Here is a 15,000-nt window from a genome sequence, read left to right as displayed (position 1 = left end):
GTGAACTGCATCCTGTGAACTGAATGATGAGTCTGTGAGCTCAATCATGTGAACTGAATCGTGTGTATGTGAACTAAGTCATGAGGCTTTAAACCAAATTATGTTATATCATGAGTAATGTGAACCGAATAATGAGTCTGTGAACTGAATCATGAAAACAGATTTATGATTTATATGAACTGAGTCGTATGTGGACTGACTCTTTAGTATGTGATCTAAATCCTGAGTCTGTGAACTGAATAATGACAACTGAATCATGAGTCACATAAACTGAATCGCAAATTACGTAAACTAAACCATATGTAAACGGAATCTTTAGTATGTGAACTGAATCATGAGTCTGTAAACTGCATCATGTAAACTGAATTGTGAATCATGTGAACTGAATTGTGAGCATGTGAACTGAATCGCAAGTATACGAACTAAATCATGAGTATGTGAACTGAATCATATGTGAACTGAATCATGAGTCTGTGAACTAAATCATGTAAACTGAGTTGTGAGTCAGTGAGTGTTGTGCTTCAGACCTGTGTGCTGTGTCCGAGTTCAGGAGATCTTTCGCTGTCCGAGCTGTTGGTTCGTTCATTCAGAGGTTTGGAGAGTTGCCGATCTTTCACAGGAGTGTTGCGTTTACGAGGAGTGTGTGCTCCATCCAGCCTATAAAACACACATACAAACACATCATGTGAATTAAAATGTTGAGTATCTGAACTGAACCATGAGTCTGTGAACTGCATCATGTGAATTGAATCGTGAGTGCGTAAACTGAATCATGAGACTGAACTGTGTCATGTGAACTGAATTGTGAGTCATATGAACTGAATCACGAGAATCTGAACTGCATCATGTAACTTGAATCATGAGTATGTGGACTGAATCATGAGACTGTGAACTACATCATGTGAATTGAATCGTGAGTCATGTGAGCTGAATCATGACACTGTGAACTGCATCATGTGAAATGACTCGTGAGTCATGTGAGCTGAATCATGAGACTGAACTGCATCATGTGAACTGAATCATGAATTATGTGAACTGAATTGTGAGTCATGTGATCCGCATCATGTGAATTGAATCGTGAGTCATGTGAGCTGAATCATGAGACTGAACTGCATCATGTGAACTGAATCGTGAGTTACGTGAACTGAATTGTGAGTCATGTGACCCGCATCATTTGAATTGAATCGTGAGTATCTGAACTAAATCATAAGACTGTGAACTGCATCATGTGAATTGAATCGCGAGTGTGTAAACTGAATCATGAGACTGAACTGCATCATGTAACTTGAATCATGAGTATGTGAACTGAATCATGAGACTGTGAACTACATTATGTGAATTGAATCGTGAGTCATGTGAGCTGAATCATAAGACTGTGAACTGCATCATGTGAATTGAATCGTGAGTCATGTGAGCTGAATCATGAGACTGAACAGCATCATGTGAACTGAATCATGAGTTACGTGAACTGAATTGTGAGTCATGCGACCCGCATCATGTGAATTGATTCGTGTTCATCCGAACTGCATCATGTGAAATAAATTGTGAATCATGCGAACTGAATTACGAGAATGTGAACTGCATCATTGAATTGTGAGTCATGTGAACTGAATCATGAGACTGTAAACTGCATCAAGTCAATGGAATCGTGAGTCATGTGAACTGAACCATGAGACTGTGAACTGCATCATGTGAATTGAATCGTGAGTATCTGAACTGAATCATGAAAGTGTGAACTGCATCATGTGAAATGACTTGTGAGTCTGTGAACTGAATCATGAGACTGTGCACTGCATCATTTGAACTCAATCGTGAGTCATGTGAACTGAATCATGATATTGTGAACTGCATCATGTAAAATGACTCATGAGTCAGTGAACTGAATCATGAGACTGAAAACTGCATCATGTGAACTGAATCATGAGTTATGTGAACTGAATCATGAGTCATGTGAACTGCATCAGTATTTTATTGATTATTATATCAGGTATGAACAGGCGGCTGTGTAGCTGCTCTGACCTGGGCGACGGCATGGACTGGATCTCGTTCTTGCTGGTTTTCAATGGTGTTCGTGGCTTTTCAGCCACTGAAACTGTAATACTGGGACCAACTTCAGTGAACAGATCCTGATCATTCAGTTCCTGCATAAACACACACACACACACACACACACACACACACGCACACACACACACACGCACACACACGCACACGCACACACACACACACGCACACACACACACACACACACACACACACACACACAGACACATTCAACACAAACTAGCATTAATAACCAACATAATGACCAGAGGAACTTCCCCCAATAAAAACACTCAGCTATGGAGAATACCACACATCGAGTGACTGAACAGTGCGTGAATGTGGAGAAACTCAATCACTTGCAAAATTGCTTTGAATCAGCTGCTGGTTTTTACATTTGATAGTGTAATACGAACATTGGAAGAAGAAAAATGGCTATTTTCTACGCCAATATTGCTAGAAACTATACTCTCATTAAGGCGTAATAGTCAAGAAACTCTGCAGCTGTACCATGACCACTAGAAGACACAAGCTATAAATAAGATAATTATCAAACCCCTTTTTTAAACAAAATGCTAATGGTCTAATCCGATTCAATTCACTATGCTAAGCTAAAACTGCTCCCGCTAGATCAATAATTTGGCTCAAGAGTGGACTGCAGCTGGAGTCAGTGCTTCAAGAACCACTACGCACAGACGTCTGCAAGACATGGGTTTCAGCTGTCACATTACTTGTGTCAAGCTACTCTTAAATAACAGACGTCTCGCCTGGGCTAAGCACTGGACTGCTGCTGAGGGCACCAAACTTATGTTCTCTGTTGAAAGTACACTTCGCATTTCCTTTGGAAACCAGGGTCCCAGAGTCAGGAGGTCAACGCAGCTTGGTTCGAGTCAACTGTTAAACTCTAGGAGACTCTTTAAGCATTTAAATGTCACTTTAGGTTGTACAGAAGAGTCTTGAAAAATATCTAGTCAAATATTATGTGCTTTCATCATGCCAAAGATTAAAGAAATCAGTTATTAGAGATGAGTTATTAAAACTATTACATATATGAAATGAAAATCCTCACTCTGTTAAACAACACTTGGGAAATGTTTGAAAAATGATTTAAACTCAACAGGAAGGCTGATGATATTGTCTTCAGCTGTGTGTGTGTGTGTGTGTGGGATTGATGAATTGCGCTCTCACCAGTGTGTCGGTTTCAGACAGCGGCTCGTCCAGGTTTCTGCTGCGCGAGTGTTTGAGTTTGTCTGACGGCGGCTGCTCTCCCTGCTGGACACACAGAGGAACTACAGTCACACACACAACTCGGAGAAAAGCAGCTGAACACACATACACTGAGCTGAGCGCGATGTTCATCCAGATGTGGAGTTGGTGTGTTTGCTAATCTGCACATTCATTGCCAAACACAGAGAATGTTCCCCAGTAAAGGAAAGAAAAATAAAGGAAAGGAAGGTAAACTAGAGTAAAAAAGCAGAGTAAAATAGAGTAAAATTAAGTAGAGTAAAATAAAATCAAATAAAATAAAGTAGAGTAAAATAAAGTAAAGTAGAGTAAAGTAGAGTAAAGTAAAGTTAGGTAGAGTAAAATAGAGTAGAGTAAAGTAGAGTAAAATAAAGTAGAGTAGAGTAGAGTAAAATAGAGTAAAATAAAGTTAAGTAGAGTAAAATAGAGTAGAGTAGAGTAAAATAAAGTAGAGTAGAGTAAAATAGAGTAAAATAAAGTTAAGTAGAGTAAAATAGAGTAGAGTAAAGTAGAGTAAAATAAAGTAGAGTAGAGTAAAGTAGAGTAAAATAAAATAGAGTAGAGTAAAGTAGAGTAAAATAAAATAGAGTAGAGTAAAGTAGAGTAAAATAAAGTAGAGTAGAGTAGAGTAAAATAGAGTAAAATAAAGTTAAGTAGAGTAAAATAGAGTAGAGTAAAGTAGAGTAAAATAAAGTAGAGTAGAGTAAAATAGAGTAAAATAAAGTTAAGTAGAGTAAAATAGAGTAGAGTAAAGTAGAGTAAAATAAAGTAAAGTAGAGTAAAATAAAGTAGAGTAAAATAGAGTAAAATAAAGTAGAGTAAAATAAAGTAAAGTAGAGTAAAATAGAGTAAAATAAAGTAGAGTAAAATAAAGTAAAGTAGAGTAAAATAGAGTAAAATAAAGTAGAGTAAAATAAAGTAAAGTAGAGTAAAATAAAGTAAAGTAGAGTAAAATAGAGTAAAATAAAGTAGAGTAAAATAAAGTAAAGTAGAGTAAAATAGAGTAAAATAAAGTAGAGTAAAATAAAGTAAAGTAGAGTAAAATAGAGTAAAATAAAGTAGAGTAAAATAAAGTAGAGTAGATTAAAGTAAAGTAGAGTAAAATAGAGTAAAATAAAGTAGAGTAGAGTAAAGTAGAGTAAAATAAAGTAAAGTAGAGTAAAGAAGAGTAAAATAAAGTTAGGTAGAGTAAAATAAAGTAAAGTAGAGTAAAATAGAGTAAAATAAAGTAGAGTAAAATAAAGTAGAGTAAAATAGAGTGAAATAAAGTAGAGTAAAATAAAGTAAAGTAGAGTAAAATAAAGTAGAGTAAAATAAAGTAGAGTAAAATAAAGTAAAGTAGAGTAAAATAGAGTAAAATAGAGTAAAACAAAGTAGAGTAAAATAAAGTAAAGTAGAGTAAAATAGAGTAAAATAAAGTAGAGTAAAATAAAGTAGAGTAAAATAAAGTAAAGTAGAGTAAAATAGAGTAAAATAAAGTAGAGTAAAATAAAGTAGAGTAAAATAGAGTAAAATAAAGTAGAGTAAAATAAAGTAGAGTAAAATAAAATAGAGTAAAATAGAGTAAAATAAAGTAGAGTAAAATAAAATAGAGTAAAATAGAGTAAAATAAAGTAGAGTAAAATAAAGTAGAGTAGAGTAAAGTAGAGTAAAATAAAGTAGAGTAGAGTAGAGTAGAGTAAAATAAAGTAGAGTAAAATAAAGTAGAGTAAAGTAGAGTAGAGTAAAATAAAGTAGAGTAGAGTAGAGTAGAGTAAAATAAAGTAGAGTAAAATAAAGTAGAGTAAAGTAGAGTAGAGTAAAATAAAGTAAAGTAGAGTAAATTAAAGTAGAGTAGTACGGAGACCCGGAAGGGACGTGATGGTAAGGAAAAAAATTGGTGGGAGAAAAAAAAAACTGAACGTTCCCTCGCAAAACCGTAAAGAAGAGTAGAGTAAAATAGAGTAAAGTAGAGTAAAATAGAGTAAAGTAGAGTAAAGTAGAGTAGAGTAAAATAGAGTAAAGTAGAGTAAAATAGAGTAAAGTAGAGTAAAGAAGAGTAGAGTAAAATAGAGTAAAGTAGAGTAAAATAGAGTAAAGTAGAGTAAAGAAGAGTAGAGTAAAATAGAGTAAAGTAGAGTAAAGTAAAGTAAAACAGAGTAAAGTAAAGAAGAGTATAGTAAAATAGAGTAAAGTAGAGCAAGATAAAGTAAAATAGAGTAAAGTAAAGTAAAACAGAGTAAAGTAAAGAAGAGTAGAGTAAAATAGAGTAAAGTAGAGCAAGATAAAGTAAAATAGAGTAAAGTAAAACAGAGTAAAGTAAAGAAGAGTAGAGTAAAATAGAGTAAAGTAGAGTAAAGTAAAACAGAGTAAAGTAAAGAAGAGTAGAGTAAAATAGAGTAAAGTAAAGTAAGATAAAGTAAAATAGAGTAAAGTAGAGTAAGATAAAGTAAAATAGAGTAAAGTAGAGTAAAGAAGAGTAGAGTAAAATAGAGTAAAGAAGAGTAAAGTAGAGTAAAGTAGAGTAAAATAGAGTAAAGAAGAGTAGAGTAAAATAGAGTAAAGTAGAGTAAAGTAGAGTAGAGTAGAGTAAAGTAAAGTACGGTAAAATAGAGTAAAGTAAAGTAAAGTAAAGTAAAGTAGAGTAAAATAGAGTAAAGAAGAGTAAAGTAGAGTAAAGTAGAGTAAAATAGAGTAAAGAAGAGTAGAGTAAAATAGAGTAAAGTAGAGTAAAGTAAAATAGAGTAAAGTAAAGTAAGGTAAAATAGAGTAAAGTGGAGTAAAGTAAAAGTAGAGTAAAGCGGACTCACAGGGCTGAAGGGGTCTCTGCTCACGCTGCCTTTACTGTTCAAGCTGCCGATCTCTGTCTGAGAGCTGGACTGAGACATACCCTCGAAGAACGGCCTGTCAAACACACACGCGCGCGCGCGCACACACACACACACACACACACACACACACACACACACACACACACACACACACACACACACACACACACACACACACACACACACACACACACACACACACACACACACACACAGACAGACAGACAGACAGACAGACAGACAGACAGACAGACAGACAGACAGACAGACAGACAGAGAGCTGTTAAACATCAGTAAATCAGAAGTGTCTGGTGTTCAACACACAGCACTGCTCAACTCACACAGAAGCGTCAGTGATCGTCTTTAAATGACACACACGAGATTAAAAAAGCATGAACGCTGCAGAATACATCTAGACGCTTCAGTTTACAGCCAGACGGGAAGGACAACAGAGCGCATCAGAAAGCAGAGAGAAGCTCCAGAAGACATCACATGTCAGATCTTTATTCTCTTTCTGGATTCCACAACACATTCCACATCCCCAAACTTATTTTAAAATGTTGAAGTAAAACAGTAAATATTAATTCCTTTCATGGCAGCACGGTGGCTCAGTGGTTAGCACAGCAAGACAGTCACTGGTTCGAGTCCCGGCTGGGTCAGTTGTCATTTCTGTGTGGAGTTTGCATGTCCTTCCCGTGTTGGTGTGGGTTTCCTCCGGGTGCTCCGGTTTCCCCCACAGTCCAAACACATGCGCTATAGGGGAATTGATGAACTAAATTGGCCATAGTGTACGAGGATGTGTGTGAATAAGTGTGCATGGGTGTTTCCCAGTACTAGGTTGCAGCTGGCAGGGCATCCACTGGGTAAAATATATGCTTGAACAGGTGGTTCATTCTGCTGTGGCTACCCCTGATGAATAAGGGGACTAAGCCGAAAGGAAAATAAATGAATGAATACTGACTGATTAGCTTTAGCCGCTAGCTTTCCTGTAATGCTCTTCATTTATTTAATTAAATACACTTCTATACTATTGTAATTTACTTATATATGTATATATGATTGTGTTTGTATATTTACATTCATGAATAATAATAATAAAATAGACTCGATCATAAGAGCGGTTAGTAAACTGATATAACGCTGGAGGTTAAACAAGGGCAGACGGCCACAAGTGTCCAGCAGAGGGAGCCAGCACTCAGCAGAGAGTGTGTGTGAGGAGGTAAAGGCAACAGGGCTCGTCTGAATCCACTGATCGTGTCACGTCCTGTTTGTTGACATCCTTTCAACTGATCTGACTTCTGAAGGCAATTTGTTTATATCCTTCTCTCTCTCTATGAAATCCCACAATCCTTTGCTTTCGGTTCAGAGACGGCTGAGTGAAAAATCTCCTGTCAAATGTATTTCTACCGCACTTTAAACTGATTTGAAGCAAGTAGCTGCACAATATTAAAGTGTTTCGGGGTGTATTAAAGGTCTGATGAAATCAAAATACAGTTGGTTAGATGTTAGCATCAGCATTGTTCGTTTTTTAGGATCTCTATAAGCTAGTGCGCACCAAAACAGTGACAAAATTCAAGATGTAAACCTGACACAAACATGTAAAGCTTGTAGTTTGTCACTTCCGCCTAACTGGATCGGCAGTTTTATTCTCGTCACCTCATACTACAGTTTCTCATCAAATCTTCTGACCAATCAGATGCTCTCTAGTGTTTTACATGCCCCGCCCCCTTCAGTATGCTTCTCATTCGGTGCGCTTGATCTCAACCACTCTCACTGGCAGAGCTGTGAGAAAGCAAAACACTATTGGCTGTTGTATAAAAAGAGGAGGAGCTACAATATGTCCCGCCCTCTTTTTGTGTTTCGGTTGAGATTATGTCAAACATTAAATAAAAATACACATTTCAAAGCACTTCACTTCCCCTTTAAAGATACCTTTTGGAAATAGGCTCATTTTACTGCTCTTCTAGAGTTAAACAGTTGACTTTTACCATTTCGAACGCGTTCAGCTGATATCTGCATCTGGCGGGAGCACATTTAGCTTAGCTTAGCATAGATCATTGAATCAGATTAGACCGTTAGCATCTAATTTCACCATTATATACTGTAATCATCTTGTTTAAGTATTTCCCCATATTTCTAAGTGAAATTGAAACATCTTACTGACGCTTGACATTTATAAAGTGGCTTTGAAGCACAAAACAATTCATGTTTACATTTTTAACATAATACATTTTCCTCAAGATTTCAGTTTCGAACCAAAATACTAATTAAATCCCTTTTTTTTTTCCTTTCATACCACTAGATTTGATATGATATAATATTAGCTCTTTATTACTTTATTAATTGCTAAGACTTTACTCGCATTAAATATAATTTTAAAACCCACTCAGCTGATCTCTGGGTCTGGCGGGAGCACTTTTAGCTTAGCTTAACATAGATCATTGAATCAGATTAGACCATTAGCATCTAATTTCACCATTATATACTGTAATCATCTTGTTTAAGTATTTCCCCATATTTCTAAGTGAAATTAAAACATCTTACTGACGTTTGACATTTATAAAGTGGCTTTGAAGCACAAAACAATTCATGTTTACATTTTTAACATAATACATTTTCCTCAAGATTTCACAGTTTCGCCCCAAAATACTCATTAGATAGCCTTTTCCCCCCTCAAACCACTAGATTTGTTATGATATAATATTAGCTCTTTATTACTTTATTAATTACTAAGACATTACTCGCACTAATTATAACTTTTAAACCCACTCAGCTGATCTCTTGAGGAGCACTTTTAGCTTAGCTTAGCATAGATCATTGAATCGGATTAGACCGTTAGCATCTAATTTCACCATTCTATTCTGCTATCATAAGTATTTTCCAATCTTTGTAAGTGAATTTGAAACATTAGGCATCTTACTTGCATTTGACATTTATAAAGTGGCTTTCAAGCATAAAACAATTCATGTTTAACAGCTTTACATTTTTAACAGAATACATTTTCCTTATGATTTTACAGTTTCGCCCCAAAATACTCATTAGATATCCCTTTTCCCCCTCAAACCACTAGATTTGTAATTATATAATATTAGCTCTTTATTACTTTATTAATTACTAAGACTTTACTCGCATTTAACATGCTTTCTGTTTATACAATGTTATAAACATAAAAAATTCAAATAAATGAATAAAATATAAATTTTATTTAGTCTCATTTTACTGCTCTTCTAGAGTTAAACAGTTGAGTTATACCATTTTTTAACCCATTCAGCCGATCTCTGGGTCTGGCAGGAGCACATTTAGCTTAGCTTAGCATAGATCATTGAATCAGATTAGACCGTTAGCATCCAATTTCACCATTATATACTGTAATCATCTTGTTTAAGTATTTCCCCATATTTCTAAGTGAAATTAAAACATCTTACTGACGTTTGACATTTATAAAGTGGCTTTGAAGCACAAAACAATTCATGTTTACATTTTTAACATATACATTTTCCTCCATTATTTCAGTTTCACCCCAAAATACTCATTAAATCCCTTTTTTTTCCTTTCATACCAATAGATTTGATATGATATAATATTAGCTCCTTATTACTTTATTAATTGCTAAGACTTTACTCGCATTAAATATAATTTTAAAACCCACTCAGCTGATCTCTGGGTCTGGCGGGAGCACTTTCAGCTTAGCTTAGCATAGATCATTGAATCAGATTAGACCATTAGCATCTAATTTCACTGTTCTATCCTGCAATTATAAGTGTTTTCCCATTTTTGTAAGTGAATTTAAAACATCTTACTTGTGTTTGACATTTATAAAAGTGGCTTTTAAGCATAAAACAGTTCATTTTTTAACAGCTTTACATTTTTAACAGAATACATTTTCCTCCATGATTTCAGTTTCGCCCCAAAATACTCATTAGATATCATTTTTGTCCCCTCAAAACACTAGATTTGATATTATATAATATTAGCTCTTTATTACTTTATTAATTACTAAGACTTTACAGACATTTACCAGGCTTTCTGTTAATACAATTTTATATACATAAAAAAATTTGTGTTTATATGTATTTTTATATTCTGGGTGAGGCATAAAACTAAAAAATGTTCATCCAATTAAATAGAGTCGGACCGACATCTCCCTTAATTCCGATAGGCAGGTCAGACTGTCTGTCAACAAATGTAGATTCCGACTTCTGCGCATCTGTGCACGCAGATCCACCATTAGCGCGTGCCCGTCTGCATCACAAACACATGCGCGCGAGTGAGCTGCGGGACGCTCGCAGATGCCGAGTCGGAGCCGGAGGCGCCGAAGGACAGCCGAGTTCGGGCCGATTACTTCAAAGCCAGGCGCGGGTATAATTCGACCTTAAGGTGGCTGCGCGGTCACGAGACGGACCGGGAGAAATCAAATGCTGCATTGAAAGTTTTGAAAATCCTGAATCAGTATTGCAGTTACTTTAGCACGCTGGAGGAAGAACGAGACCATGGCTGAAGTATTACTGTTAGACAGGTAGTGTTCTGTTTTGAAACTATTTTAGTCAGGCTAAGCTGATGTCAGATTGTGTTCTGTTACGAATGACTTATGCACAGACGTGTTGTTCAGCCACTGAAATCTCTCGGTGAAAGATTGATGTGATTATTTTCAGTCTCATAAGGTTCTTTGACAGGATCTATAATGTAGATTTATATTCACATTGGGTCATTTTTGAACAATGACAGCCTTCCTATACTGTTTACCGCTAACGTTACTCTGAATATTCGCTCTGAAATAGCATGCAAGTGTGGCAAAGTAATCCATGTAATTCCTGCACAGCGCTAGCACTAACTAACTGCCGAATGACATGAACTAGTGGGTTGTCTGTCTGCTGTTGTGACGCGGTCCGCGCGCTCGCGATATCAGGGGGTGTGGCTTTGAATCACAGTCCCTCCCCGCCGTCCAAAGATAATATGCTAAGCGGTTAGCATTTTGGCAGATCACCTACTGCACCTTTAACCTCGTGTAGGATTTTGACCGCATTTTGTGATCGGAATAACACACGCGACTTTCTGACGCTAACATCTAAGTTTCCAGGAAATGCTGAGGTTTTTTTTCTCTCATTCGCCGTGCGGTATCAAATATTGCATGAAAAATACACGCTTAGAGCAGATCCTCGAATCAAATATCTCGATGGTCGCGAGGGACATGAATGAATTCCCTGAATGAAAGAGCCAAACTGCAGTTAAAGTCAACCATTTAATAATTTGGCAAATAATTCGACTACAGATGTCCATGTAAACACAGTCACTTTGTCCCCTGTGTGTGTGTGTGTGTGTGTGTGTGTGTGTGTGTGTGTGTGTGTGTGTGTGTGTGTATTTTGACTCTGAAACTCGCGCGTGCCCAAATAGACACTCCCACACCATCCCTCTTTTCTTCCTCCGACACTCCCCCCTAAACAGAGCTGGACACGCCCACTTTTCTGACTTTTTCCAAAGTAGAGGTGTGAAAACACCCTGCTGAAACGAGGGGGTTTCATGACCCTTTAAATAAAATAAATTGTGTTCAAGGCGGAAAAAAAGTGTTGTTTTTAACCAGGACATTAAATAAGAATTTAATTTAGAGGAGCAATCAGAACACCATGATATTATATCCATCATTATCACACGGTCAGAATCTTATACCGGTGTGTGCGCGCGCTCCGCTTTGGTGTGTGTTTTCTAATGTGTGTTTCACCTGAGTTTGGGTTTTGGAGTGCTCAGGATGCTGTCGGTCTCCTCCATCTCCGGCCCGCTGTCGCTGGGATTGTACATATCCAGACTCTGGTAAAGCTCGTCCAGATCCTCCTCTACCTCCTGGATCTGCTCACGGGACACGTGCTCCAGCCCGAAGCCCACCTACACACACACACACACACGCACACAGGTTTGTTGTTAGTGAGGACATTACATAGACATCCACTGATTTTCTATCAGGTTAATATCAGTGTCTATGGTTAAACTCCAGCACTCAGTCCTCACAGAAACATCATCAGATCATAATAAATACATCCTCTGCATAATTTATGCGCATTTTAATTAGTGAAGATCAGTGAAATGTCCCCACTAGGGGGAGATGTTATCATATTTAACTACATAAGTGAGGACAAGACGGAAACATATGCTGGAATAGTTGTCGGTCCACTCCGCTGTGGCAACCTCTGATAAATAAGGCACTAAGCCGAAGGAAAAGGACGAATGTATAATCTTTGCCCAGCACTAGTATTATTAAATACACAATAATCACTGAAACACTTTGATTTATTCACATGACTGCGTTCTCCTCATCTGCTGTGTGTGTGTGTGTGTGTGTGTGTGTGTGTGTGTGAGAATGACAGGAAATGATGCGTGTGGAGGGTTATGATAAGCGTGATCACAGTCATATTCCTGCAGCTTTACCTCATCTGACACCTTAAATCTCTTCAGCAGAGCCACAAACTTCTGCTTGATGTTGGGTTGCTGGAGGAAAAACACACACACACACACACACACACACTCTCAGGTCAGAACACACACACTCGCTCAATATCAAATCTACACCTGGTTTTACTGTGAGTTATTGATCTGTAATCATAAGTGGAGTGATGAGGTGTGTGTGTGGCAGAGTGTGTTATGCATGTGTGTGTTTGAGAGTGTATTAGTGTAATGTATGTATGTGTGTGTGTCAGAGTTGTGCATATGTGTGTCTGTCAGTATGATAGAGCATTTTGCATTTGTGTGTGTGTGTGTGTGATATAGTGTTATGTGTGTGTGATAGAGTGCTATCTATGCATGTGTGTGTGTGTTTTTGTCTATGACAGTGTTATGCATGTGTGTTTGTGCATGTGGGTGTGTGTGTTATACATCTCTGTGCATCGGTATGAAATGAGAGGTGTGTGTAAATGTTTGGGGGGTTGGTGGTGGTGGTGGTGCGGGGGGGGTGATTGGGGGGATCCTAATAGCAATTCTGGGGGCCGTCTTAACTTCGCCCCTAGAAGCACACCTGTGTGCATGTGTGGTATGCGTGTGTGTGTGGGTTATGAATGTGTGTTTGTGTGTGTGATAGAATGTTATGCATGTGTATGTGTGCTATGCAAGTTTGTGTATGTATATAATAGTGTGTATGTGTGTGTGTGTGTGCTTGTGTATTATGCAAGTAGGTAAGTCATGCAGTTGTCTATATGACACATGCATGTGTGTCCTATAGCGGCCACTTTATTAGGTACATCTGTCCAAACTGCTCGTTGCTGCAAATTTCTAATCAGCCAATCAGATGGCAACAACTTGATGCATTTAGGCATGTAGACATGGTCAAGACGATCTGCTGCAGTTCAAACCGAGCATCAGAATAGGGAAGGAAGAGGATTTAAGTGATTTTGAACGTGGCATGGTTGTTCGTGCCAGACGGGCTCGTCTGAGAATTTCAGAAACTGCTGATCTACTGGGATTTTCACGCACAACCTTCTCTAGGGTTTACAGAGAATGGGAAAGAGAAAATATCCAGTGAGCGGCAGTTCTGTGGTTGCGAACGCCTTGTTGATGCCAGACGAACATGACAATGAGTTCACTGTACTTAAATGGCCTCCACAATCACCAGATCTCAATCCAATAGAGCACCTTTGGCATGTGGTGGAACGGGAGATTCGCATCATGGATGTGCAGCCGACAGATCTGCAGCAACTGTATGATGCTATCATGTCAATATGGAGCAAAATCTCTGAGAATTATTTTCAGTACCTTGTTGAATCTATGCCACGAAGGATTAAGGCGGCTCTGAAGGCAAAAGAGGGTCCAACCCAGTAGTTGTAAGGTGTACCTAATAAAGTGGCCGGTGAGTGTACATATATGTGTGTCTCTCACTCGAGTGATGGAGGCATTGGAGGTAAGTTTGCGTCTGGGCTTCTTCTTCCTCACTTCATCCTCTTCATCGTCCAGATACTGAAACGCGCGCACACACACACGCACGCACACACACACACACACACACACATTAAACACTTACTGCATGTGTGTGTTCAACGCTTCAGTCCTTCAACTGAGCACTGAACAGATAATTGCTACTTTAAAGAAATGTACACACACTATATATACATATAACACACACACACATAGTCGAAAAAGTAAAAAGGATTAGCCCATTTTTTAAGGATTAAACATTTTTTGAACAATAAAGACATTTTTTTAAAGGTCAACAGGCTCCGGTTCCCCCCACAGTTCAACCACATGTGCTATAGGGGAATTGGATCAACTAAATTGGTCGAAGTGTACGAGTTTGTGTGTAAATGAGTGTGTATGGGTGTTTCCCAGTACTGGGTTGCAACTGGAAGGGCATCCACTGTGTAAAACATTTGCTAAAATAGTTGGCGGTTCATTCCGCTGTGGTGACCCCTGATAAATAAGGGACTAAGCTGAAGGAAAATGAATGTATGAACACATGATTTAATTGACCACACACACATACACACACACACACACATACGTACATGGTGTACAGGGTCATCGCTGCCCTCCTGCTCTGAAGAGTAACTCTCCTCCTCCTCCTCAGAGTAGTTGTCAATGTCTGGAGAACGATCTGAGAAACAGATGAACATATACGTCACACACATGCCCATATTCAATCATTCAGTAAGTCAGGGATAAAGTACATCCAGCTGGTTGTTATCTCAGAATAAAGCCTGACAGGTTTATCAGCGGCCTGATGTAAAGCGTAGGACTGTTGTATGAGACAGAAGGGTTTATTCTGTGAAAACAACCGTCCTGGATGTACTTTATCCTGCTTATTACACAACTACTGGCAACAAAACATGAATATTAGACACAACGCATTGCTCTGAGCTGTAATAGCTCATTAATAGTTGAAATAAAAAACACAAAGCTGACAGAAACTAAAACAGCTGATGCAGTA

General features: G+C 37.9%; 1 protein-coding gene across 27 annotated transcripts in view; it reads right to left on the bottom strand.

Annotated features, from left to right (window-relative positions):
• pacs1b (phosphofurin acidic cluster sorting protein 1b) overlaps window positions 1-15,000 on the bottom strand; it is a 113,855-nt gene that overhangs the window by 31,937 nt on the left and 66,918 nt on the right. For 14 of the 27 annotated variants that reach the window (XR_015495143.2, XR_015495150.2, XR_015495149.1 and 11 more), the window contains exons 6-13: window positions 14,579-14,667; window positions 13,956-14,033; window positions 12,516-12,575; window positions 11,815-11,975; window positions 6,078-6,171; window positions 3,232-3,315; window positions 2,020-2,141; window positions 528-657 (exon numbers count right to left, since the gene is read on the bottom strand). Coding sequence is in view for 4 of the 27 variants with exons in the window: in XM_087260248.1 (XP_087116374.1) it covers window positions 528-657; window positions 2,020-2,141; window positions 3,232-3,315; window positions 6,078-6,171; window positions 11,815-11,975; window positions 12,516-12,575; window positions 13,956-14,033; window positions 14,579-14,667 (818 nt within the window). In the remaining 23 variants the exon portion in view is untranslated. Of the gene's footprint in view, window positions 658-886; window positions 1,469-1,663; window positions 2,142-3,231; window positions 3,316-6,077; window positions 6,172-11,814; window positions 11,976-12,515; window positions 12,576-13,955; window positions 14,034-14,578; window positions 14,668-15,000 lie in introns of all 27 variants that reach the window. The other 13 variants (XR_015495157.2, XR_015495154.1, XR_015495156.1 and 10 more) reach the window with 4 other exon arrangements.

This window comes from Danio rerio, chromosome 7, assembly GCF_052040795.2.
Source record: "Danio rerio strain M-AB ecotype USA chromosome 7, GRCz13ab, whole genome shotgun sequence".
Classification (NCBI taxonomy): Eukaryota; Metazoa; Chordata; class Actinopteri; order Cypriniformes; family Danionidae; genus Danio; species Danio rerio.
This window is presented reverse-complemented; position numbering and strand designations above follow the sequence as displayed.